Genomic DNA, 23591 nt, shown 5'->3' on the forward strand with positions numbered 1-23591 from the left:
GTCGTTTTTTGTCACATTTTTGTCATATTTTCGTAAATTGTTTGTCAATTTCTTGTGTGGTCATTTTTTTCATCCATTTTTCGTCACTTTTTTGTCACATTTCCATCCTTGTTTTCATCTCAGTTCTGTCGCTATTTTCACATCTTTTTTCCAGAAGCTTTTGGATTGGGGTAAAGCCCAAACTGGAGAAAACGCACTCGGTTCAGGAGGGAGTTAAGGGGTTAAAGACACCCGTTAACCGAGCAAACTGATTTTACTGGGTTAGGCATCTCTTAGTGGTTAACCGGTTAATCGGTTAAGCATGGACACCCCCAGTTACAGCCCAGATCTTGGGGGCTCTGTCATGTTCATGTGGCTGAAACTCAGCCCAGGACAGATCAACAGGCAGGTCATCAGCAGTGATCAGCTGAGATTACAAAGACCTTCAGGGGAAAAGAGGGGAGGAGCCAAGCTGAGCTCCTCCCTGTGGTCGTTGTGCGTGACTGAGCACACGCGTAAAGAATGGTAAAATGGTAAATGGTCTGAACTTATAAAGCGCTTTTCCACCTACATTAGGCACTCAAAGCGCTTTACAGCAAGGATCCACTCACCCATTCATACTCTCATTCATACACCAATGTACGCAGACACTGGGGGCAGTGTGGGTGAAGTGTCTTGCCCAAGGACACAACGACAATGTGCACTTTCAGGAGGTGGGATTCGAACCCCTGACCTTCCGATCATGATACGACCCCTCTACCATCTGTGCCACTGTCGCCCCAGTAACGACTGGCAAAAAACAATTTTTGTCTTTTTTTTTTGTCATATTTTTTGTCATATTTTTTGTCACATTTTTGTCATTTTTTTGTCTTTTTTTTTCGTAATTTTTTGTGACATTTTTGTGACTTTTTTTTTTATTTCATCGATTTATCAAATTTATGTCACATTTGTGTCATATTTTTGTCATTTTTGTGACATTTTTTATTTTATTTTTTTCATTTTTTTTTACTATGTCACATTTTTATTAAATTTGTGTCATTTTTTTGTTATATTTTGGTCATTTTTGTCACATTTTTGTAAATTTTTTGTCACATTTTATATATTTTTTAAAAAAAATTATCTTCCATTTCTTATCAAATTTGGTCATATTTTTTGTCCATTTTTTGTCATTTTTTTGTCACATTTTTGTCATTTTTTGTAATTTTTTTGTCACATTTTTTTAGTTTTTTTGTCACATTTTTTTAGTTTTTTTGTCACATTTTTTTAGTTTTTTTGTCATTTTTTTAGTTTTTTTGTCATTTTTTTAGTTTTTTTGTCACATTTTTTTAGTTTTTTTGTCACATTTTTTTAGTTTTTTGTCACATTTTTTTAGTTTTTTTGTCACATTTTTTTAGTTTTTTTGTCACATTTTTTTAGTTTTTTTGTCACATTTTTTTAGTTTTTTTGTCACATTTTTTTAGTTTTTTTGTCACATTTTTTTAGTTTTTTTGTCACATTTTTTTAGTTTTTTTGTCACATTTTTTTAGTTTTTTTGTCACATTTTTTTTAGTTTTTTTGTCACATTTTTGTCATTTTTTGTCATTTTTATGTAACTTTTTTTTAGTTTTTTTGTCACATTTTGATCACATTTTTTGTCATTTTTTTGTCTAATTTTTTTAATTTTCTTTGTCACATTTTTTGTCATTTTTGTGACATTTTTTTGTCACATTTTTAGTCATTTTTTTGTCTAATTTTTGTCATTTTTTTGTTACATTTTTTGTCATTTTTGTGACATTTTTTTGTCACATTTCTATCAATCTTTTGTCACATTATCACATTTTTTTCATTTTTTTTCATACATTTTTTCATCAAATTCATGTCATTTTTTTTTTTTTACATTTATGTCATATTTTCGTAAATTGTTTGTCAATTTCTTGAGACATTTTTGCCACTTTTTCATCAATTTTTTGTCACATTTCCATCCTTGTTTTCGTCTCAGTTCTGTCACTATTTTACACCTTTTTTCCAGAAGTTTTTGGATTGGGGTAAAGCCAAACTGTAGAAAAGGTGCTCGGTTCATGCGGGAGCTAAGAGGTTAACCGAACAAACTGATTTCACTCGGTTAGGCATCAGCTGAGCTCCTCCCTGTGGTCGTTGCGTGTAAAGACCAGACAGGTACACATGAACTCGTCTAGTGTCATGAGCTTCTCACCGAGTGCGGGCCATCGATGACCTTGACGATGTCCTTCACGTGGATGTTGTTCTGCTCCGAGTCCAGGGCTACAGCGAAGCGGTTGTCCTTCCGCCGGTTCACAGCCTGGTGGCGCACTGTCAGCACCTTCCCATGCATGTTCAACACCTGAGAGAGAGAAACACTATCTCACAAAAATGTCACAAGAAATTGACAAAAAAATTGCCGAAAAAATGACAAAAATGTGACAAAAAATTACAAAAACAAAAACAAAAATTTGACAAAAAATGATAAAAATTTGACAAAAAAATGACAAAAATTTGATAAAAATTTGACAAAAAAATGATAAAAATGTGACCAAAAAATGAGAAAAATGTGATAAAAACTCGACAAAAAATGATGAAAAATGACGAAAAAATGACAAAAAATTGACACAAATGTGATAAAAAATGGACGGAAAAAAATGACAAAAATGTGACAAAATATGACAAAAATTTGATTAAAAATTGATGAAAAAACGACACAAATGTGATAAAACATCGACAAATAAATGACAAAGATTTAACAAAAAATGAAAAAACAAAAATTTGACAAAAAATTGATAAAAAAAAATGGACGGAAATGTGACAAAAAAGTGAGAAAACATTGACAAAAAAGTGATGAAAAATTGATGAAAGAGTGGCAAAAATGTCACAAAAATGTCACAAAAAATTGACAAAAAATTGATAAAAAATCAACAACAAAAATGGGAAAAATTTGACAAAAAATGAAAAAAACTAAAATTTGACAAAAAAATGATAAAAAAAAAATGGATGAAAAAATGACAAAAATGTGATAAAAAATCGACAAAAAAATGGGAAAAAATTGACAAAAAATTGATTAAAAAATTGACCAAAAAATTACAAAAATGTGACAAAAATTTTATTAAAAAAATCAACAACAAAAATGAGAAAAATTTGACAAAAAATGAAAAAAACTAAAATTTGACAAAAAAAATGATTTAAAAAAAATGGACGAAAAAATGACAAAAATGTGATAAAAAATCGACAAAAAAATGGGAAAAATTTGACAAAAAATGACAAAAAAAAATTGACAATAATGATAAACAAACACGGGTAAAACATGTAGGTTCAACACCTGACACAAACACGGGGAAAACTGAAGCATTGGTTTTGGTGTTTGATCCTTTAACCCCTTAACTCCCACCTGAACCGAGCACATTTTCTCCCCAATCCAAAAGCTTCTGGAAAAAAGCGACAAAACTGAGACGAAAACAATGATGGAAACCTGACGAAAAAGTGGCAAAAATATCACAAGAAATTGACAAAAAAGTGACGAAAATCTTACAAAAAAATTACAAAAAAATTACAAAAAATTGACAAAAAATGACAAAAAAGACAAAAATTGGAAAAAATGTGATAAAAAACTCGACCAAAAAAATGACAAAAATTTGACAAAACTGTGATAAAAAATGGACGAAAAAAATGACAAAAATGTGACAAAATATGACAAAAATTTGATGAAAAATTGATGAAAAAACGACAAAAATGTGATAAAAAACTCGACAAAAAAATGACAAAAATTTGACAAAAATTTGACAAAAAATTGACAAAAAATTTCCAAAAATTGACAAAGAAATTACAAAAAAAATGACAAAAATGTGATAAAAACTCGACAAAAAAAGGACAAAAAAAGACAAAAATGTGACAAAATATGACAAAAATTTGATTAAAAAATGATGAAAAAAATGACAAAAATGTGATAAAAACTCGACAAAAAAATGACAAAAATTTGACAAAACTGTGATAAAAAATGGACGAAAAAAATGACAAAAATGTGACAAAATATGACAAAAATTTGATGAAAAATTGATGAAAAAACGACAAAAATGTGATAAAAAACTCGACAAAAAAATGACAAAAATTTGACAAAAATTTGACAAAAAATTGACAAAAAATTTCAAAAAATTGACAAAGAAATTACAAAAAAAATGACAAAAATGTGATAAAAACTCGACAAAAAAAGGACAAAAAAAGACAAAAATGTGACAAAATATGACAAAAATTTGATTAAAAAATGATGAAAAAAATGACAAAAATGTGATAAAAACTCGACAAAAAAATTACAAAAATTGACAACAACAAAAAAAAAAAAATGACAAAACTGAGTTGAATACCCAACAAAAAAATGATGGAAAAAAAATGTGATGACGTGAGGAAAAAGACCCTCTGGGTTCAGGCGGGAGTTAAGAGTCAGTGCTGCTCTGGGAAGTTGGGAAACGTGTTCATGAACCCCTCCCTAAAGTGAAAATTCCATTCTTCTTCTTCATGTACCTGGAATGTCTCCCTCTCGAGGCGCACGATGACCCCTACAGTCTGGGGGTCTAACTGCACCAGCTCGCCCCACTCGTGCTGCCCCCCGGCGTCCACGCCCGACGCCGTCTCCGAGCACAGCTGCAGGTCACGGGGGAGGACCTTCAGCTGAGGAGACACGAGAGAGGGGGGGGTTAGTGGACTGAGGTCCCCACAGAGGCCCCCACAGAGGCCCCCACAGAGGCCCCCACAGAGGCCCCCACAGAGGCCCCCACAGAGCCAGCAGAGGGCGGTCACTCACCTCGTGCATGGTCAGGTCTGAGAACAGGATGACGAAGTTCTCCTCCACCCGCACGATGAGCCCCGTGTCTCCCTCGTATCGGCCGGCGATGACCTTCACGTGGTCGCCCATCCGGAAATACTTCCTCAGCTCGTGAGCCGGGAACTCCAGAGGGTCCTGGAGACAACAACAGGTTTAAGGAACGGCCTGGATCTGACAACAACAACACATTCAGGAACAGCCTGGATCTGGAAACAGGCAAAATGACAAAAATGTGACAAAAAATGTGACAAAAAAAAGACAAAAAAAGACAAAAAAATGACCAAAAAATGACCAAAAAATGTGACAAAAATGTGACAAAAAAGACAAAAAAAATGACAAAAAAATGACAAAAAAATGACAAAAAAGTGACAAAAAAAGATAAAAATGTGACGAAAATGTGACGAAAAAAGACAAAAATGTGACAAAAAAGTGACAAAAAAAGTGACGAAAAAAAAGACAAAAAAGACACATTCAGCACATTCAGGAACTGGATCAGGAAACAACACATTTAGGAACTGGATCTGGAAACAACAACACATTTAGGAACTGGATCTGGAAACAACAACACATTTAGGAACTGGATCTGGAAACAACAACACATTTAGGAACAGCCTGGATCTGGAAACAGGCAAAATGACAAAAAAGTGTTGAAAAAATGACAAAAATGTGACAAAAATGTGACAAAAAAAGACACATTCAACACAATCAGGAACGGCCTGGATCTGGAAACAGGCAAAATGACAAAAATGTGACAAAAATGTGACAAAAATGTGACAAAAAAAGACAAAAAAATGACAAAAAATTGACAAAAAAAATGACAAAAATGTGACAAAAAAGACAAAAAATGTGACAAAAAAGTGACAAAAAAAGGACAAAAAATTAACTAAAAAATGTGACAAAAATGTGACGAAAAAAGACAAAAATGAACGGAACGGGAATTGGAAACAACACATTTAGGAACAGCCTGGATCTGGAAACAACACATTCAGGAACGGGATCTGGAAACAACACATTTAGGAACTGGATCAGGAAACAACACATTCAGGAACGGCCTGGATCTGGAAACAACAACACATTCAGGAACGGCCTGGATCTGGAAACAACAAACACATTTAGGAACAGCCTGGATCTGGAAACAACACATTCAGGAACGGGATCTGGAAACAACACATTCAGGAACAGCCTGGATCTGGAAACAACACATTCAGGAACTGGATCCGGAAACAACAACACATTCAGGAACTGGATCTGGAAACAACAACACATTCAGGAACGGCCTGGATCTGGAAACAACACATTCAGGAACAGCCTGGATCTGGAAACAACACATTCAGGAACTGGATCCGGAAACAACAACACATTCAGGAACTGGATCTGGATCTGGAAACAACACATTTAGGAACGGCCTGGATCTGGAAACAGGCAAAATGACAAAATAAGACCTAAAAAATGACAAAAAAATGACAACAATGTGACAAAAAAGTGATGAAAAAATGACAAAATGTGACAAAAAAATGACAAAAATGTGACACAAGTGACAAAAAAAAGACAAAAAAAATTGACAAAAAAGCGACAAAAAAATGACAAAAATATGACAAAAAATTACAAAAAATGTGACAAAAAAGTGACGAAAAAATGACAAAAAAAGACAAAAAAATTGACTAAAAATGTGACAAAAAAGTGACGAAAAAAGACAAAAAAATTACAAAAAAATGACAAAAATGTGACCAAAAAATGACACACAAAAAAAGACGCATTCAACACATTCAGGAACGGCCTGGATCTACAACAAACACATTCAGATCTGGAAACAACAACACATTCAGGAACTGGATCTGGAAACAACAACACATTCAGGAACGACCTGGATCTGGAAACAGGCAAAATGACAAAATAAGACCAAAAAAATGACAAAAAATGTGACACAAGTGACGAAAAAAAGACAAAAAAAATTGACAAAAAAAGTGACAAAAAAAGACAACAAAAAATTGACAAAAAAATGACAAAAATGTGACAAAAAATTGCAAAAAATGTGACAAAAAAGTGACGAAAAAATGACGGATCTGGAAAAAACAACACATTCAGGAACTGGATCTGGAAACCTGGAAACAACAACACATTCAGGAACGACCTGGATCTGGAAACCTGGAAACAACAACACATTCAGGAACGGCCTGGATCTGGAAACCTGGAAACCACAAACACATTGAGGAGAAACACCCAAAGTAAAGCCTGGTGAGCCAAACCTTCAGGTCCTCGTGCTTGGGCAGGATGGTGATCTTGTTCCCGTCCACGCTGAGGATCTTCCCCTGGAGGTTGATGAGCTCCCCCTCACACACCTCCACGTTGTCTCCTGCCTGGAGGTTGTGCTCGCGCTCTTTCCCTGCAGACAAACCCACAGGTGAAGGCTGCGCTTCCCGACGGAGGAACGAGAGGTTTGAAGCTTCCGTTACCGGACTCGGTGACCACCTCCAGGTCGATGCCCTCAGGCTGGTCCTCGAACTTCTCCAGCTCCGACAGCGTGGGCTTCACTCCGTCTGTGATCTGCACCACACCGGTTATTTTCCTCGTGAAACAACAGTAGGACTAACTCAGGTATAAAGCGAGGCTAAAGCTGAAGAAACCATCTCAATACTTTACCAAAGCGTCGGTGAAATCTCTCAAATTCGAGGAAACAACCATTTTAGTTAAACGTGCAAATTTACGATATCGAGATTATCCACAATGTCGAGAAATGGGGGGAAACATTTACAAATAGTAAAAAAAATTGTAAAAGAAATTGGGAAAATTTGGGATTTGGAATATAGGAAAACCCCTTAACTCCCGCCTGAACCGAGCACATTTTCTCCAGTTTGGCTTTACCCCAATCCAAAAGCTTCTGGAAAAAAGCAACAAAACTGAGACGAAAACGATGAAGATTTGACAAAAATGTGACAAAAAATGACCAAAAAAGACAAAAATTTACAAAAAATGTGACAAAAAAATGTGACAAAAAAGTGACGAAAAATGACAAAAAAAAGACAAAAAAATGACGAAAAATGACAAAAAAAAGACGAAAAAATGACAAAAAAAGACAAAAATTTACAAAAAAAATGTGACAAAAAATGTGACAAAAACGTGACGACAAATGACAAAAAAAGACAAAAAAAGACAAAAAAAAGTGACGAAAAAATGACAAAAAAAAGACAAAAAAAGGACGAAAAAATGACAAAAAAATTGACAAAAAAGTGACAAAAAAAGACAAAAAAAAGACAAAAAAAAGACAAAAAAGTGACGAAAAAAGACAAAAAAATGAACAAAATAAAAATGAAAAAAAAGTTACAAAAATGAGTTGAATACTCCCCCCCAAAAAGTTTTGTAGATCTTAGCTTTCAAATGAGGCGTTACACTGGCCTACAGGATTTGGGTAAAGCTGAACTGGAGAAAATGCTCTTGGTTCAGGCGGGAGTTAAGAGGTTAAAAATGACAGAAGAAAGGGGAAGGCAGATGTTTGCAGCACATGTTTGCAGCACATGTTTGCAGCACATGCTAACACGTATGTGGCGTGTTGCGACAGTACGACCTCATCACGGTCAGTAGTTTTCGAGGACTCAGACTGACCACGGCCGACATGGCGAAGCTCTTGAACAGGAAGCCTTTGCGACTGTAGCGGTTTCCCTCGAAGATCATGAAGTCTCCGTCGTGGCTGACCTCTCCGCCCAGAGACCTGCAGCACAACAAGAGCACGAGCTTCAGAAGATAACCACTAAGGCATGAGGCCCGGTCACAGGAGGAGAGAGCTTCACAGGGTCTGGAGGAGACGCTGTCCTGGTGTTTGTCCACAAAAGGCGATGCTGAGGCTGAGGAACGAGCTCCTCATAAAACCTCCTCCAGCTCCGGCTTTACTCTGTTTACTCTGTGACAAAGGTCTGCAGAACATCGCTGATGTTTGGGAATATATCAGCGAAGAACATTGCTCATCTTTCAGTTATCCTCCCGAAGCAGACACTAGAGGTTTGTCTCAGGCCGGTGCCGATTTTGGGGGATCTTTATTGGCCTTTGCCGATAATTTTGGCGCAATTTTTCCAAATGTCTGGTCCATAATCCTGTGTATGAAGCTCCTAAACTGCAGACCAGGGGAGTTTGCATCGTGGAGGCCGAACCTCACCATTACAGCCTGAAGTGAAGAACTTTATTTCTGCAAATGTCAAGTGGTTTTGGCTTCGGAACCACTGACTTTACTTTAACGCAGGGTTAGGGCAAGTTTTCTTGGCAGAGGCCGATTTTCTTAATTGTAAACAGACCGAGGGCCCAGAGTAAAGCACAACACTGGAAACATGAGCCTCTTAAATGAGATAAATGACTTAAAATTGCTTGAATTAAAGTTCTTCTATGTTGAATTTGAATCGGTTTGAACTGATCCAAGATACAAACGCTAAAGCGCCAAAGAAACAAGAATAAAACCCACTTGGAATCAGATAAATAATTGTTTTTCACTTGAAATGACACAAAATTATCTGAATTAAGAGAATAACGACTACCAGAGGTTTTATCTCGTCTAAGACCAGACCAAATCTAATCAAACCTTAGATTTAATCTGTTACTTCAAGTAGATTTATGTCATTTCTTCCTTAAAACAATTATTCTTTTCCCAGTGCACTTCCTTCAGATGTCAGTGTTGTCCATAATATCTGACCTAATCGGGTGTATTCACAGTATTTCTACCTTTCTTTCTCCCATTTAACTCTAATAATGTTAAAAGTTCTCTCTGATTTGTGTGATAATGTTTCTCAAAATCATCTTGAGGGCCAGAGGTTCTGTGCTGGAGGGCCGGATTTGGCCCCCGGGCCTGACGTTGCCTCCCCCTGCTGTAGACTGTGTCAGTGTTGAACTGTGACAGCAGGGGGCGCTGTGGAGGGAGCTTAAAGATAAAGAAAATCAGCAGATTCTAAAACAAAAACAGCTTCTAATGGTTCTGAAGTTATACGCAAACGTTTTCAACATAAAAATATATAAAATACGGTCTGTATGTCGGAGAACATACAGGAGAACATACAGGAGAACATACAGGAGAACACGGGGAGAACACGAGGAGAACACGGGGAGAACATGCAGACTCTACAGAGCCAAGTGTTCCTGTAGAAGCAGCTCGTACCTAATCTTCTCTGCGTCGAACAGCCTCTGCGCCGGCCTCTTGAACTTCTTCCTTTTGGCGAACCAGTCTTTCTGCGGGAGAACATACAGAGGAACAGGTCAGACTCTCGCTCTTCACGCTCGCTCTTCACGCTCGCTCTTCACACTCGCTCTTCACACTCGCTCTTCACACTCGCTCTTCACGCTCGCACCAGAACCTACCAGGCTCATCTTGGCCTTGATCCGGTCCAGGTCGATGCGAGGGATCATCTTCAGGGAGATGGTGTTCTGACTGGGCTCCACGTAGTCCACCTGAGGAGACCAGGGCAAACATCAGACTCAAACATCTGTCCTCAGAAACATCTGTCCTCGGTCTGCTCATGATATAAGATACACTCAAACATCTGTCCTCAGTCGCTCATGATATAAGATACACTGAAACATCTGACCTGAGCGATGTCGTCCTTGTACAGGCCTCTCTTGAGTCGGACCCAGGACTTGGGCTTGAGGTTGGTGACCTCCTTGACCACCTTCAGGACGTCGGTCATCTCTTTGATGGGCACCATCTGCTGGTTCCACAGCCCCATGCGCAGGTTCCCGATGCCCTCGATGGCCGACTTCACGTGCGTCTGTTTGTACGACTCCACGTAGATGTAGCCTTTAACGTGGTCCGGGGCCACCACCGACTTGATCTGCAGCGGCTGCAACACATCATTACAGGATGTTATAAACACTTTATAAAGTCATTATAAACTCATTATTATGTTAGCGGCAGCGTTAGCGTTAGCAGCAGTGTTGGCGTTAGCGTTAGCAGCAGTGTTGGCGTTAGCGTTAGCAACAGTGTTGGCGTTAGCGTTAGCAACAGTGTTGGCGTTAGCGTTAGCAGCAGTGTTGGCGTTAGCAGCAGTGTTAGCGTTAACAGCAGTGTTAGCGTTAACAGCAGTGTTGGCGTTAGCAGCAGTGTTGGTGTTAGCGTTAGCAGCAGTGTTAGCGTTAGCAGCAGTGTTGGTGTTAGCGTTAGCAGAAGTGTTAGCGTTAGCAGCAGTGTTGGTGTTAGCGTTAGCAGAAGTGTTAGCGTTAGCAGCAGTGTTGGTGTTAGCGTTAGCAGCAGTGTTAGCGTTAGCAGCAGTGTTGGTGTTAGCGTTAGCAGCAGTGTTGGTGTTAGCGTTAGCAGAAGTGTTAGCGTTAGCAGCAGTGTTGGTGTTAGCGTTAGCAGCAGTGTTAGCGTTAGCAGCAGTGTTGGTGTTAGCGTTAGCAGCAGTGTTGGCGTTAGCAGCAGTGTTGGTGTTAGCGTTAGCAGCAGTGTTAGCGTTAGCAGCAGTGTTGGTGTTAGCGTTAGCAGAAGTGTTAGCGTTAGCAGCAGTGTTGGTCTTAGCGTTAGCAGCAGTGTTAGCGTTAGCAGCAGTGTTAGCGTTAGCAGCAGTGTTGGCGTTAGCGTTAGCAGCAGTGTTAGCGTTAGCAGCAGTGTTGGTGTTAGCGTTAGCAGCAGTGTTGGCGTTAGCAGCAGTGTTGGTGTTAGCGTTAGCAGCAGTGTTAGCGTTAGCAGCAGTGTTGGTGTTAGCGTTAGCAGCAGTGTTAGCGTTAGCAGCAGTGTTAGTATTAGCATTAGCAGCAGTGTTGGCGTTAGCAGTGTTTGTGTAGAAGCACTCACTGTGTCGGTGAACTGGTAGGCGATGAACTTCCTCATCAGAGCGATGGCTGTGGCTCGTTCTTCTCCGATCTGAAACAAACGGTCCTCAGATAAACCCTGTGGTCCTCAGATAAACCCTGTGGTCCTCAGATAAACCCTCTGGTCCTCAGATAAACCCTCCTCTGGTCCTCAGATAAACCCTCCTCTGGTCCTCAGATAAACCCTCTGGTCCTCAGATAAACCCTCTGGTCCTCAGATAAACCCTCTGGTCCTCAGATAAACCCTCTGGTCCTCAGATAAACCCTCCTCTGGTCCTCAGATAAACCCTCCTCTGGTCCTCAGATAAACCCTCTGGTCCTCAGATAAACCCTCTGGTCCTCAGATAAACCCTCTGGTCCTCAGATAAACCCTCTGGTCCTCAGATAAACCCTGTGGTCCTCAGATAAACCCTCTGGTCCTCAGATAAACCCTCTGGTCCTCAGAAAAACCCTCTGGTCCTCAGATAAACCCTCTGGTCCTCAGATAAACCCTCCTCTGGTCCTCAGATAAACCCTCTGGTCCTCAGATAAACCCTCTGGTCCTCAGATAAACCCTCTGGTCCTCAGATAAACCCTCTGGTCCTCAGATAAACCCCCTGGTCCTCAGATAAACCCTCTGGTCCTCAGATAAACCCTGTGGTCCTCAGATAAACCCTCCTCTGGTCCTCAGATAAACCCTCCTCTGGTCCTCAGATAAACCCTCCTCTGGTCCTCAGATAAACCCTCCTCTGGTCCTCAGATAAACCCTCTGGTCCTCAGATAAACCCTCTGGTCCTCAGATAAACCCTCTGGTCCTCAGATAAACCCTCTGGTCCTCAGATAAACCCTCTGGTCCTCAGATAAACCCTGTGGTCCTCAGATAAACCCTCTGGTCCTCAGATAAACCCTCTGGTCCACAGATAAACCCTCTGGTCCTCAGATAAACCCTCTGGTCCTCAGATAAACCCTCTGGTCCACAGATAAACCCTCTGGTCCTCAGATAAACCCTCTGGTCCTCAGATAAACCCTCTGGTCCTCAGATAAACCCTCTGGTCCTCAGATAAACCCTCTGGTCCACAGATAAACCCTCTGGTCCTCAGATAAACCCTCTTCTGGTCCTCAGATAAACCCTCTGGTCCACAGATAAACCCTCCTCTGGTCCTCAGATAAACCCTCTGGTCCTCAGATAAACCCTCCTCTGGTCCTCAGATAAACCCTCCTCTGGTCCTCAGATAAACCCTCTGGTCCTCAGATAAACCCTCTTCTGGTCCTCAGATAAACCCTCTGGTCCTCAGATAAACCCTGTGGTCCTCAGATAAACCCTGTGGTCCTCAGATAAACCCTCTGGTCCTCAGATAAACCCTCTGGTCCTCAGATAAACCCTCTGGTCCTCAGATAAACCCTCTGGTCCTCAGATAAACCCTCTGGTCCTCAGATAAACCCTCTGGTCCTCAGATAAACCCTCCTCTGGTCCTCAGATAAACCCTCTGGTCCTCAGATAAACCCTCTGGTCCTCAGATAAACCCTCCTCTGGTCCTCAGATAAACCCTCTGGTCCTCAGATAAACCCTCTGGTCCTCAGATAAACCCTCTGGTCCTCAGATAAACCCTGTGGTCCTCAGATAAACCCTCTGGTCTTCAGATAAACCCTCCTCTGGTCCTCAGATAAACCCTCTGGTCCACAGATAAACCCTCTGGTCCTCAGATAAACCCCGTGGTCCTCAGATAAACCCTCTGGTCCTCAGATAAACCCTGTGGTCCTCAGATAAACCCTCTGGTCCTCAGATAAACCCTGTGGTCCTCAGATAAACCCTCCTCTGGTCCTCAGATAAACCCTCTGGTCCTCAGATAAACCCTCTGGTCCTCAGATTAACCCTCTGGTCCTCAGATAAACACTCTGGTCCTCAGATAAACACTCTGGTCCTCAGATAAACCCTCCTCTGGTCCTCAGATAAACCCTCTGGTCCTCAGATAAACCCTCTGGTCCTCAGATAAACCCTCTGGTCCTCAGATAAACCCTCTGGTCCTCAGATAAACCCTCTGGTCCTCAGATAAACCCTCTGGTCCTCAGATAAACCCTCTGGTCCTCAGATAAACCCTCTGGTCCTCAGATAAACCCTCCTCTGGTCCTCAGATAAACCCTCTGGTCCTCAGATAAACCCTCCTCTGGTCCTCAGATAAACCCTCCTCTGGTCCTCAGATAAACCCTCCTCTGGTCCTCAGATAAACCCTCCTCTGGTCCTCAGATAAACCCTCCTCTGGTCCTCAGATAAACCCTCCTCTGGTCCTCAGATAAACCCTCCTCTGGTCCTCAGATAAACCCTCCTCTGGTCCTCAGATAAACCCTGTGGTCCTCAGATAAACCCTGTGGTCCTCAGATAAACCCTGTGGTCCTCAGATAAACCCTCTGGTCCTCAGATAAACCCTGTGGTCCTCAGATAAACCCTCCTCTGGTCCTCAGATAAACCCTCCTCTGGTCCTCAGATAAACCCTGTGGTCCTCAGATAAACCCTGTGGTCCTCAGATAAACCCTGTGGTCCTCAGATAAACCCTCTGGTCCTCAGATAAACCCTGTGGTCCTCAGATAAACCCTCTGGTCCTCAGATAAACCCTCTGGTCCTCAGATAAACCCTCTGGTCCTCAGATAAACCCTCTGGTCCTCAGATAAACCCTCTGGTCCTCAGATAAACCCTCCTCTGGTCCTCAGATAAACCCTGTGGTCCTCAGATAAACCCTCTGGTCCTCAGATAAACCCTCTGGTCCTCAGATAAACCCTCTGGTCCTCAGATAAACCCTCCTCTGGTCCTCAGATAAACCCTCTGGTCCTCAGATAAACCCTCTGGTCCTCAGATGAACCCCGTGGTCCTCAGATAAACACTGACCTTACACTTGACCGTCCACAGATTGGGGTCCCTGATGGAAACAGAGGCGTTAGTGAATCAGAGCAAAGGTTAAACGTGTTTTCAGAGGTTTTTACTTGACTCCGGGGAGAAGCTGCTGCTGCGTGATGTCGTCAGAAAGCTCCTCAGATCCTCCAGAATAACTGAAAACACAAACAGGTTCAAGCTAACGGGTCAAAGTGATCTGAGGTGAAGGAGGTGAAGGAGGTGAAGGAGGTGAAGGAGGTGGAGGAGGTGAAGGCACGCACTGTTCTCCTCCTGAAGACTTGGCGTATTTCCTCATGTAGTACTCGCCCAGAGCCTCCTCTCGGGAATCCCTGCAGGAACACAAGAACACCAGTCAGATCTTTCTCCAAAATCATGGAAAATCTGCAACTTTACAACATCCAGTTTGTCCCAATGTCGAGAAAATGTGGGAAAACGAGAAGAAACTCAGGGGAAAGAAAAGGAAGTAAACATCTGCAGGTGAACAGGGAGAAGCTAAATGTATATAAATAAAAAAATATGAGATCAGCCATTTTATATTTCACATAAAGATAAGGCATTTTGAGCAATAAAATATATTTTGGGCAATGAAATCTAAATAGGGCTGAAACAACTAATCGATTAATCGACAACTAATCGATTACTAAAATAGTTGTCAACTATTCCAGTAATCGATTAATCGTTTTCTAGTGAACACAGACTAAAGTAGAGCAAAAAAGACATGACAATTATGTATTTTGGATGAAAACCTACTTTGTTTTTAAAGTGAGGGTCTGCAGTGTTTTGTACATCGTAAATTTCATAAATATCTGTCTTTGTCTCGTCCAATCAGAAAGCAGAATTAGCACAAAGAGCCTCCTACAAACGTTTACTTTAAGTTTACTCCATCAACATGTCCTCAAGCGCCGCCACTTTAGCTTCATGTGATAAAAAAAATGGAAAAAATAAAATTTCCATGCACCTTTCACAGCCAAGCGATTAATCGATTAATCGTAAAAATAATCGTTAGTTGCAGCCCTAAATCTAAATAATGGATTGAGCCAGATTAAAATGTTTGGTTCTATTTTACTGACGTATTAGTGACGACGACTTTAGTTTTTAAATAAACTAATCATAAGTGAAAATTTTTTTTTAGGTTCAAAGCTGAATAAATCAGGCGAGGAATTAGATATTTAAAAATCCCTCTGAAAAAAACTTATAAAATAACAAAATATTGTTACGTCCAAGACTGGAAAGTCTGTGGGAGCGACTGTGATATCAGAGCGATATCAGAGCAGTATCGGAGCAGTATCGGAGCGATATCGGAGTGATATCGGAGCAGTATCAGAGCAGTATCAGAGCAGTATCGGAGCAGTATCGGAGCAGTATCGGAGCGATATCGGAGTGATATCGGAGCGATATCGGAGCAGTATCGGAGCAGTATCAGAGCAGTATCGGAGCAATATCGGAGCAGTATCGGAGCAATATCGGAGCAGCATCGGAGCAGTATCAGAGCAGTATCGGAGCAATATCGGAGCAGCATCGGAGCAATATCGGAGCAGTATCGGAGCGATATCGGAGCAGCATTGGAGCGGTATCGGAGTGATATCGGAGCCGTATCGGAGCAATATCGGAGCAGTATCGGAGTGATATCGGAGCAGTATCGGAGCCGTATCGGAGCAATATCGGAGCAGTATCGGAGCGGTATCGGAGTGATATCGGAGCAGTATCGGAGCAGTATCGGAGCAATATCGGAGCGGTATCGGAGCAGTATCGGAGCAATATCGGAGCAGTATCGGAGCAATATCGGAGCAGTATCGGAGCAGTATCGGAGCAATATCGGAGCAGTATCGGAGCGGTATCGGAGTGATATCGGAGCAGTATCGGAGCAGTATCGGAGCAATATCGGAGCAGTATCGGAGCGGTATCGGAGCGGTATCGGAGCGGAGCGGTATCGGAGCAATATCGGAGCAGTATCGGAGCGGTATCGGAGCGGTATCGGAGTGATATCGGAGCAGTATCGGAGCGATATCGGAGCGGAGCGGTATCGGAGCAATATCGGAGCGGTATCGGAGTGATATCGGAGCGGAGCGGTATCGGAGCAATATCGGAGCAGTATCGGAGCAGTATCGGAGCGGTATCGGAGCGGAGCGGTATCGGAGCAATATCGGAGCAGTATCGGAGCGGTATCGGAGCGGTATCGGAGTGATATCGGAGCAGTATCGGAGCGATATCGGAGCGGTATCGGAGTGATATCGGAGCAGTATCGGAGCGATATCGGAGCGGTATCGGAGTGATATCGGAGCGATATCGGAGCGATATCGGAGTGATATCGGAGCGGTATCGGAGTGATATCGGAGCGATATCGGAGCATTATCGGAGCGTTATCGGAGCGATATCGGAGCGATATCGGAGTGATATCGGAGCAGTATCGGAGCGCTATCGGAGCGATATCGGAGCGATATCGGAGTGATATCGGAGCAGTATCGGAGCGATATCGGAGCGGAGCGGTATCAGAGCAGTATCGGAGCAGTATCGGAGCAGTATCGGAGCGATATCGGAGCAGTATCGGAGCGTTATCGGAGCGATATCGGAGCGGTATCAGCGCCGCTTCATTTACCTCCAGAGGTTCTGCAGACGGCGTGACCCGGAGTGGTCCTCGTCCAGAGCCATGTGGTCCAGGTTCGACACTGAAGCAGCAGCAGAGACAGAGTCACGGGGGGGTCACTGAGGGAGGGGGACATATACTAACGACAGGGGGGCTTACCTTCAGCGTCTTCTGCTCAGGAGCAGGGGACGGGGGGGGGAGGGGGGGGAGAGAGGAGAGGGGGGAGAGTTAAGTTTACGTCTCTGTAATAAAACACGATGTCATCACAGACGCTGAGGGAAATACCTTTCTCCAGGATGTCCTCTGCCTCCTCTCCGTAATGGTCCTCGTCTTCGTACTCATCGTCCACATCTGACCAACAAACAAAGAGTCATGTAGAGCAGACCAGTGTGGACAAACAGAAGCCTCTGATGAGCATGTCTGAGTGAGAGGGTCCAGACGTCTCACCCGCCCATAGAGCTTAATAAACTGTGAGCCAGAGCTGATTTAACCAGTGCAGAGACAGAGTTTCAGATAAACAGAGAAACTCGTCCTGTTTCTTTGTTACTGTGACTCGGCTTTAACCAGCTGGTTCAGGGTCTGTGATCTTTAGTGTTGTTCCGGATCGTACCAGCCTCGTCCAGGATGAAGCCTCCGTGTCGGGGTTTTTTCCTTGGCCGATCTTCATCCTCTTCCTCCTCCTCTTCGTCGTACTCCTCCTCATCGTCCAGGTCCTCTCCCTCTTCCTCTGCGACTTTGTCACTGCCCACGGGGCTCCCACCCTCGTCCTGAACACAGACAGTTACATCAGGGCCACCACACAGCCCTCCAGCAGAACCACCAGAGCATCTGTAAACATCTGTCTGTCTCCCTGCTCTTTAACTTCTGATCTGTTCAAACCAGAGTGCAGTTACTGTGTGTATTAGACTGTACTTTTTACTTCTACTTCAGTAATGTGTAATTAAATATCTTTACTCTTGCAGTGCCGTGGGAAAATTTATCACACATTACACCATGGTCTGGGTGATACTGGACTCTGATTGGCTGGTGCATTATTTTGGTGTAACCGCACACGTAGTCCGGTAGTTAAATCACTGGGATGTCACTCCGCTGTGGCGTCGCCATAGCAACGCCTGACACAGCTGAGTCAGATAAAGGCGTAATTAGTGACTGACAGGAACGTATGAGATGGATTTAGTGTTTGCTAAATGTTTGTAGAGGAGAGTGAGCAGCTAGGTTAGCTACTGTTAATAACATATGAGCTTTACATTTCTATTGGAAACGGTTAAGGCTATTCATCTTTTTTTTTTTTGTCATTTTTTTGGTCATTTTTTTGTATTTTTTTTGTCCTTTTTTTTAATATTTTTTTTGTCATTTTTTTTTCATTTTTTTGTCATTTTTTTGTATTTTTTTGTCATTTTTTTGTATTTTTTTTGGTCATTTTTTTGTCATTTTTTTGTTTTGTTTTTGTCATTTTTTTGTATTTTTTTGTATTTTTTTGTTATTTTTTGTCATTTTTAGTCATTTTTCTGTCATTTTTTTGTATTTTTTTGTATTTTTTTTGTCATTTTTTTGTATTTTTTTGTTATTTTTTTGTTATTTTTCTGTCATTTTTTTGTATTTTTTTTGTCATTTTTTTGTATTTTTTTGTATTTTTTTTGTCATTTTTTTGTATTTTTTTGTTATTTTTTTGTTATTTTTCTGTCATTTTTTTGTATTTTTTTTGTCATTTTTTTTTGTCATTTTTTGTCATTTTTTTGTCCTTTTTTGTCATTTTTCTGTCATTTTTTCAGGGAAAAGTGTTTCCGGGTTAGTCCTGTTGTGTTGTGATTCTGTGCTGATGTTGTGTCGTTGAGCCTGACTGAGATCCTCGTAATAGCTGCGGAGAATGACTCGCTCTGAGACCAGCCTTCAGTGACCGGCTAATAACCCACACAAAATAGTCCCGTAGTCTGGCAGATTTAGTGACTTTAGTCAATGAAAAACACATTTATTATAAATGTTAGGTTTGTGGGACCCTGGTATAAGCGGATTAAACAACGAGGAGCCGCGTTAGACGTTATAATGCAGGAGGAACAACACTGTGTCGGGCGTTAGAACCGGCTAACGCGGCTCCGAGGGGTTTAATCCTTACATAACCACTTCTCACCATAACCGAGTGCATTTTCTCCAGTTCAGCTTTACCCAAATCTAAAAGCTCACAGCCTATAGAGTTCGGGAAATTCCAGTTGGAGATCCGCCATCTTTGCAGCTGTTAGCAAATCCATGGACTAACATGAGCTAAAAACAGTATAAAACGTGGAGATAAAGCCGTAACTCACTGTGGTGTCCGAGAGTGAACAGTGACTCCAGTGTTTTCACTTTTAAAATCTCCATTAGTTTATTATTGCTGCTAATCCCATAATGCTTAGCGATATGACATCACATTCCCAAACTCTGTAGGCCAGTCTAACGCCTCATTTGAAAGCTAAGACCTAAGCCAATGAAAAGTTACTCGAGTATATGTAACAGAGTACTACTACTACTACACTGGACACGTGTAAATGACCAAAATATTCCGTTCTGCCTGAAAATATTTTGGATTGGACGAAACGCTTCTGTGTTTGTTTGTTTCTTCTTCGTTCCTTTCCCTCCAGGTCTTTTAACTTAACTATCTGTGTCGGTGTGACTTAAATACTGTACGTTTCAGTTTCAGAGCAGATGTTTTAGTGACGTGAGTCTGATAAAACACTCTTTAGTGAGGTTAGAGTCTCCGCAGCCCCAGCGCCTCCTCCCGGTGAGCGCCGCCGGGGCAGAGCGCCTGTCTCCGGGTACCTCGTTCTCCTCCACCTCCTCCGCCTCCTCCGCCTCTCCGTCGCTGCTCCGCTCGCTCTGGTTGTCGGAGAAGTCGCTGTCCTCACTGTCCGACATGTTTCCCGCTCTCCCCTGTTCCCCCTCACGAATCTGAAAACAAGAAAAAAAACTCTTTTCAAAACGCGGCCGATGCTAAGCTAACGCTGAGCTAATGCTAATCACAACAATCACAGCGGGCCTGAGCTAACGCGGTTAGCATCCGGGTAGCTTTGGCTCCAAACCGCAGCTTCACGGCAGTTAGACCCGCGCGGACTCACTGGGATCACGGCCCGCGCTCGCGTGAAGCCTCCGGTGGAGTTTACTCAACGCTGTTCGGTCACAAATGTCACTTTTAATCCGGTTTCTTTCCTCAAATGGAGCTCGGCGCTGCGCGAGAGTTGGAGGGACTTCCGCAGCTGGTTCTCGCGAGGCTGGACAGAGCGCCCACTCCGACAGAAACAGCAGAAACTAAAAGTATAACGATCGGTTTTATTTTTATTTCGACGATGATTGAAATCAAAGTGTTGGGTACTGTATTTATTTTTATTTATATGTTTGTGTATATTTTTTTTTCAATTATGATTTTTTTAATATATTTCTTTACATATTTTTCGCCAGTTTTATTTTTATTTTATTTTTTATTCTTCTCCGATGCTTAATCTAAGTGAGCGGTTACCTTTTATTAATTAAAACAAAAATCCAATTTTTTCATATTTTCTTTTTCCCTGAATTAAAAAAAAAAATCTATTTATTTATTTTCCCCCCTAAATATCTTCACATTTTCTCACGTTTCATTCCCCAATTTTTACCCCAATCTGCCCCAAATTTTCACATTATTTCTTAAATTTTTCCAATGTTTCCCAAATTTACCCCAGTAAATTTACTTATATGTGTTTGAAAACTAGGCCTTTCAGATGTTATTGTTTTTGTTGATGTTTTTTTTTTATTTTTTTTATTTTATTTTTTATTATTTTTTAATCTGTCTATATAGTGTTGTTGCCACAGCTGTGATGTATCTATTTAAATTTCAGTTTTCTGTGTTTTGCCTGGATGTTGTGTGTCGACCATATGACTTGCAACATAAATATTCCTTCCTGACATGAGCACAAAAAGAACAAAAACAAAACAAAAAAATCAAAGTGTTGTTTTAGTTGATGTGACTTTGTTTAATCACGTTTTATTCACGTACGTTCAGATTTAGCGCGACTTTTGCTGTGGTTTCATGCGGTGACGCTGTAATATTTCATGATTTGAAAGTTTGCTGTAGTTTGGAAAAACAGCCCTGGACTCTGACCAGTCTGGCCCAAATTAGCGTAAATGTGACAAATCCATATTTCAACCTCTTACCCCCCGCCTAAACCGAGAGCATTGTCCCCAGTTTTTTTTGATTGGTATCATCAGCAAAAAGAACTGGAAAGGTGGTCATCAATATAAATAATAAATAATAATGGTCCCAAAATTGAACCTTGTGGTGCACCATACATTCCTTTTAGATTCATGTTTTTTAATACCGGGCTTTACCAAAATCTAAAAGACTGGAGAGCAACAATGCAACGCCTCATTTGAAAGCTAAGACCTACAAAAGTGATGGAAACTTTTCGTCACGTCGCCACATTTTTGTCACATTTTTGTTTTGTTCATTATTTTTTCTATCAGTTTTTTTTGTCTGTGTTTCTCTCATGTTTTCTCATTAAATTTTTTGTCACTTTTTGTTGCTTTTCCGGCACATTTTTTGCTTTGTTTTCATCCTCTTTTTCTCGCTCTGTTTTGCTTTTAGATTTGGGTAAAGCTCGGTTGAGGCGGGACCGGTGGCCCCAGAGCCAGTGGCCCCTCTGTGCTCTTCCAGAACGGACATATGGCCAGTCCGCCCCGGGTTTGGAATAAAGAAAAGTGTTCTATCTAATCTACAGAAGCGTGTTTTGTGATCGATGTTCTCCAGAGGCTCGTGGGACGACATTTATGGATCATTTATAAAGGATATAGAATAAAGAACTTGTCCTAAATGTTCTCATTATGTATAAGGTCAGTTCTGAAAAACAAAACTATCATTCTGTATCAGTCTGTATTTTTCTTTTTTTTTCTATTTTAGTGTTTTGTTTATGTCCTGCTCTGACTTTACACACTTTGTTTTCCTGTTGCACATGTTAACCCCTTAACTCCCACCTGAACCGAGCACTTTTTCTCCAGTTTGGCTTTACCCCAATCCAAAAGCTTCTGGGAAAAAGGTGTGAAAATAGAGACAGAACTGAGACGAAAACAATGATGGAAATGTGACAAAATGTGGCAAAAAATGTGACAAAATGTGACAAAAAATGACAAAAATGTGACAAAAAATGTGACCAAAAATGACAAAAATGTGACAAAATGTGACAAAAAATGACAAAAATGTGACAAAAAAATGACAAAAAATGACAAAAAATGAGAAAATGTGACAAAAAATGAGAAAATGTGACAAAAAATGTGACAAAAAATGTGACAAAATGTGACAAAAATGTGATAAAAATTTGACAAAAAAATTGATGAAAAATGACCAAAAAAATGTGACAAAAAATGTGACAAAAAATGACAAAAATGTGACAAAATGTGACAAAAAATGACAAAATGTGACAAAAAATGAGAAAATGTGACAAAAAATGTGACAAAAAATGTGACAAAAATGTGACAAAAAATGACAAAAATGTGACAAAAAATGACAAAAATGTGACAAAAAAATGACAAAAAATGACAAAAATGTGACGAAATGTGACAAAAAATGACAAAAATGTGACAAAAAATGACAAAAATGTGACAAAAAAATGACAAAAAATGAGAAAATGTGACAAAAAATGTGACAAAATGTGACAAAAAATGTGACAAAATGTGACAAAAAATGTGACAAAAATTTGATAAAAATTTGACAAAAAAATTGATGAAAAATGACCAAAAAAATTGACAAAAATGTGACAAAAAATGACAAAAATGTGACAAAATGTGACAAAAAATGTGATAAAAATTTGACAAAAAAATTGATGAAAAATGACCAAAAAAATGACAAAAATTGATGAAAAAATGACAAAAATGTGACAAAAAAATGACAAAAATTGATGAAAAAATGACAAAAATGTGACAAAAAAATGACAAAAAAATGATAAAAATGTGACAAAAAAAATGACAAAAATTTGATAAAAAATTGAAAAATTGATGAAAAAATGACAAAAATATAAAATGTGGCAAAAAAAAGGACAAAAAAGTGACATAAATGAGTTGAAAACCCAACAAAAAAATGATGTTAAAAGAATGTGATGACGTGAGGAAAAAGACCCTCTCGGTTCAGGCGGGAGTTAAGAGGTTAATAATAAAGTTCGGGATAAACAAACGGAGTGAGCGTCTGTCTGCGTCGCGCGTCTCCGTCACGCACGGACGTAACACGAGCCAATCCCGTGTCGGCGCTGCGGGAGACACTTCCGCCCTGCGTCCTGCGCTCCTCGCTCTTCTCCTCCCGTGTGTTTCCTCTCCTTCCTCCCGGACCATGAACAGCGTGGGCGAGGCGTGCACGGACCTGAAGCGCGAGTACGACCAGTGCTTCAACCGCTGGTTCGCGGAGAAGTTCCTGAAGGGCGACCGGAGCGCGGACCCGTGCACCGAGCGCTTCCGGGACTACCAGCGCTGCGTGCACAAGGCCATCCGGGACAAGGACATCCCCATCGAGGGGGTGGACTTCATGGGCCCGGCCAAAGACAAGCCCCAGAGCTGAGGGGGCCTGGAGCGGAGGGGCCCCAGAGCTGAGG

General features: G+C 40.9%; 2 protein-coding genes across 2 annotated transcripts in view; one reads left to right on the forward strand and one right to left on the reverse strand.

The window, feature by feature from the left end:
- Positions 1 to 20259, reverse strand: part of supt5h (SPT5 homolog, DSIF elongation factor subunit) — a 36809-nt gene extending 16550 nt beyond the window's left edge. The window contains 18 exon segments of the mRNA XM_079551442.1: positions 2171 to 2317; positions 4483 to 4629; positions 4763 to 4918; positions 7030 to 7166; positions 7237 to 7327; positions 8384 to 8489; positions 9918 to 9988; positions 10118 to 10207; positions 10345 to 10596; positions 11547 to 11615; positions 14424 to 14454; positions 14519 to 14584; positions 14690 to 14758; positions 17026 to 17095; positions 17281 to 17364; positions 17624 to 17780; positions 19807 to 19935; positions 20103 to 20259. Coding sequence (XP_079407568.1) covers positions 2171 to 2317; positions 4483 to 4629; positions 4763 to 4918; positions 7030 to 7166; positions 7237 to 7327; positions 8384 to 8489; positions 9918 to 9988; positions 10118 to 10207; positions 10345 to 10596; positions 11547 to 11615; positions 14424 to 14454; positions 14519 to 14584; positions 14690 to 14758; positions 17026 to 17095; positions 17281 to 17364; positions 17624 to 17780; positions 19807 to 19902 — 1839 coding nt within the window. The 5' untranslated portion in view covers positions 19903 to 19935; positions 20103 to 20259.
- Positions 20260 to 23296: 3037 nt separating this feature from the next.
- triap1 (TP53 regulated inhibitor of apoptosis 1) lies at positions 23297 to 23591 on the forward strand. Its single transcript, XM_079565177.1, has one exon. It carries the CDS (start codon positions 23333 to 23335, stop codon positions 23555 to 23557), a length of 225 nt encoding a protein of 74 aa, XP_079421303.1. The 5' UTR covers positions 23297 to 23332; the 3' UTR covers positions 23558 to 23591.

Source organism: Gobius niger (genome assembly GCF_951799975.1).
Source record: "Gobius niger genome assembly, chromosome: 1".
Classification (NCBI taxonomy): domain Eukaryota; kingdom Metazoa; phylum Chordata; class Actinopteri; order Gobiiformes; family Gobiidae; genus Gobius; species Gobius niger.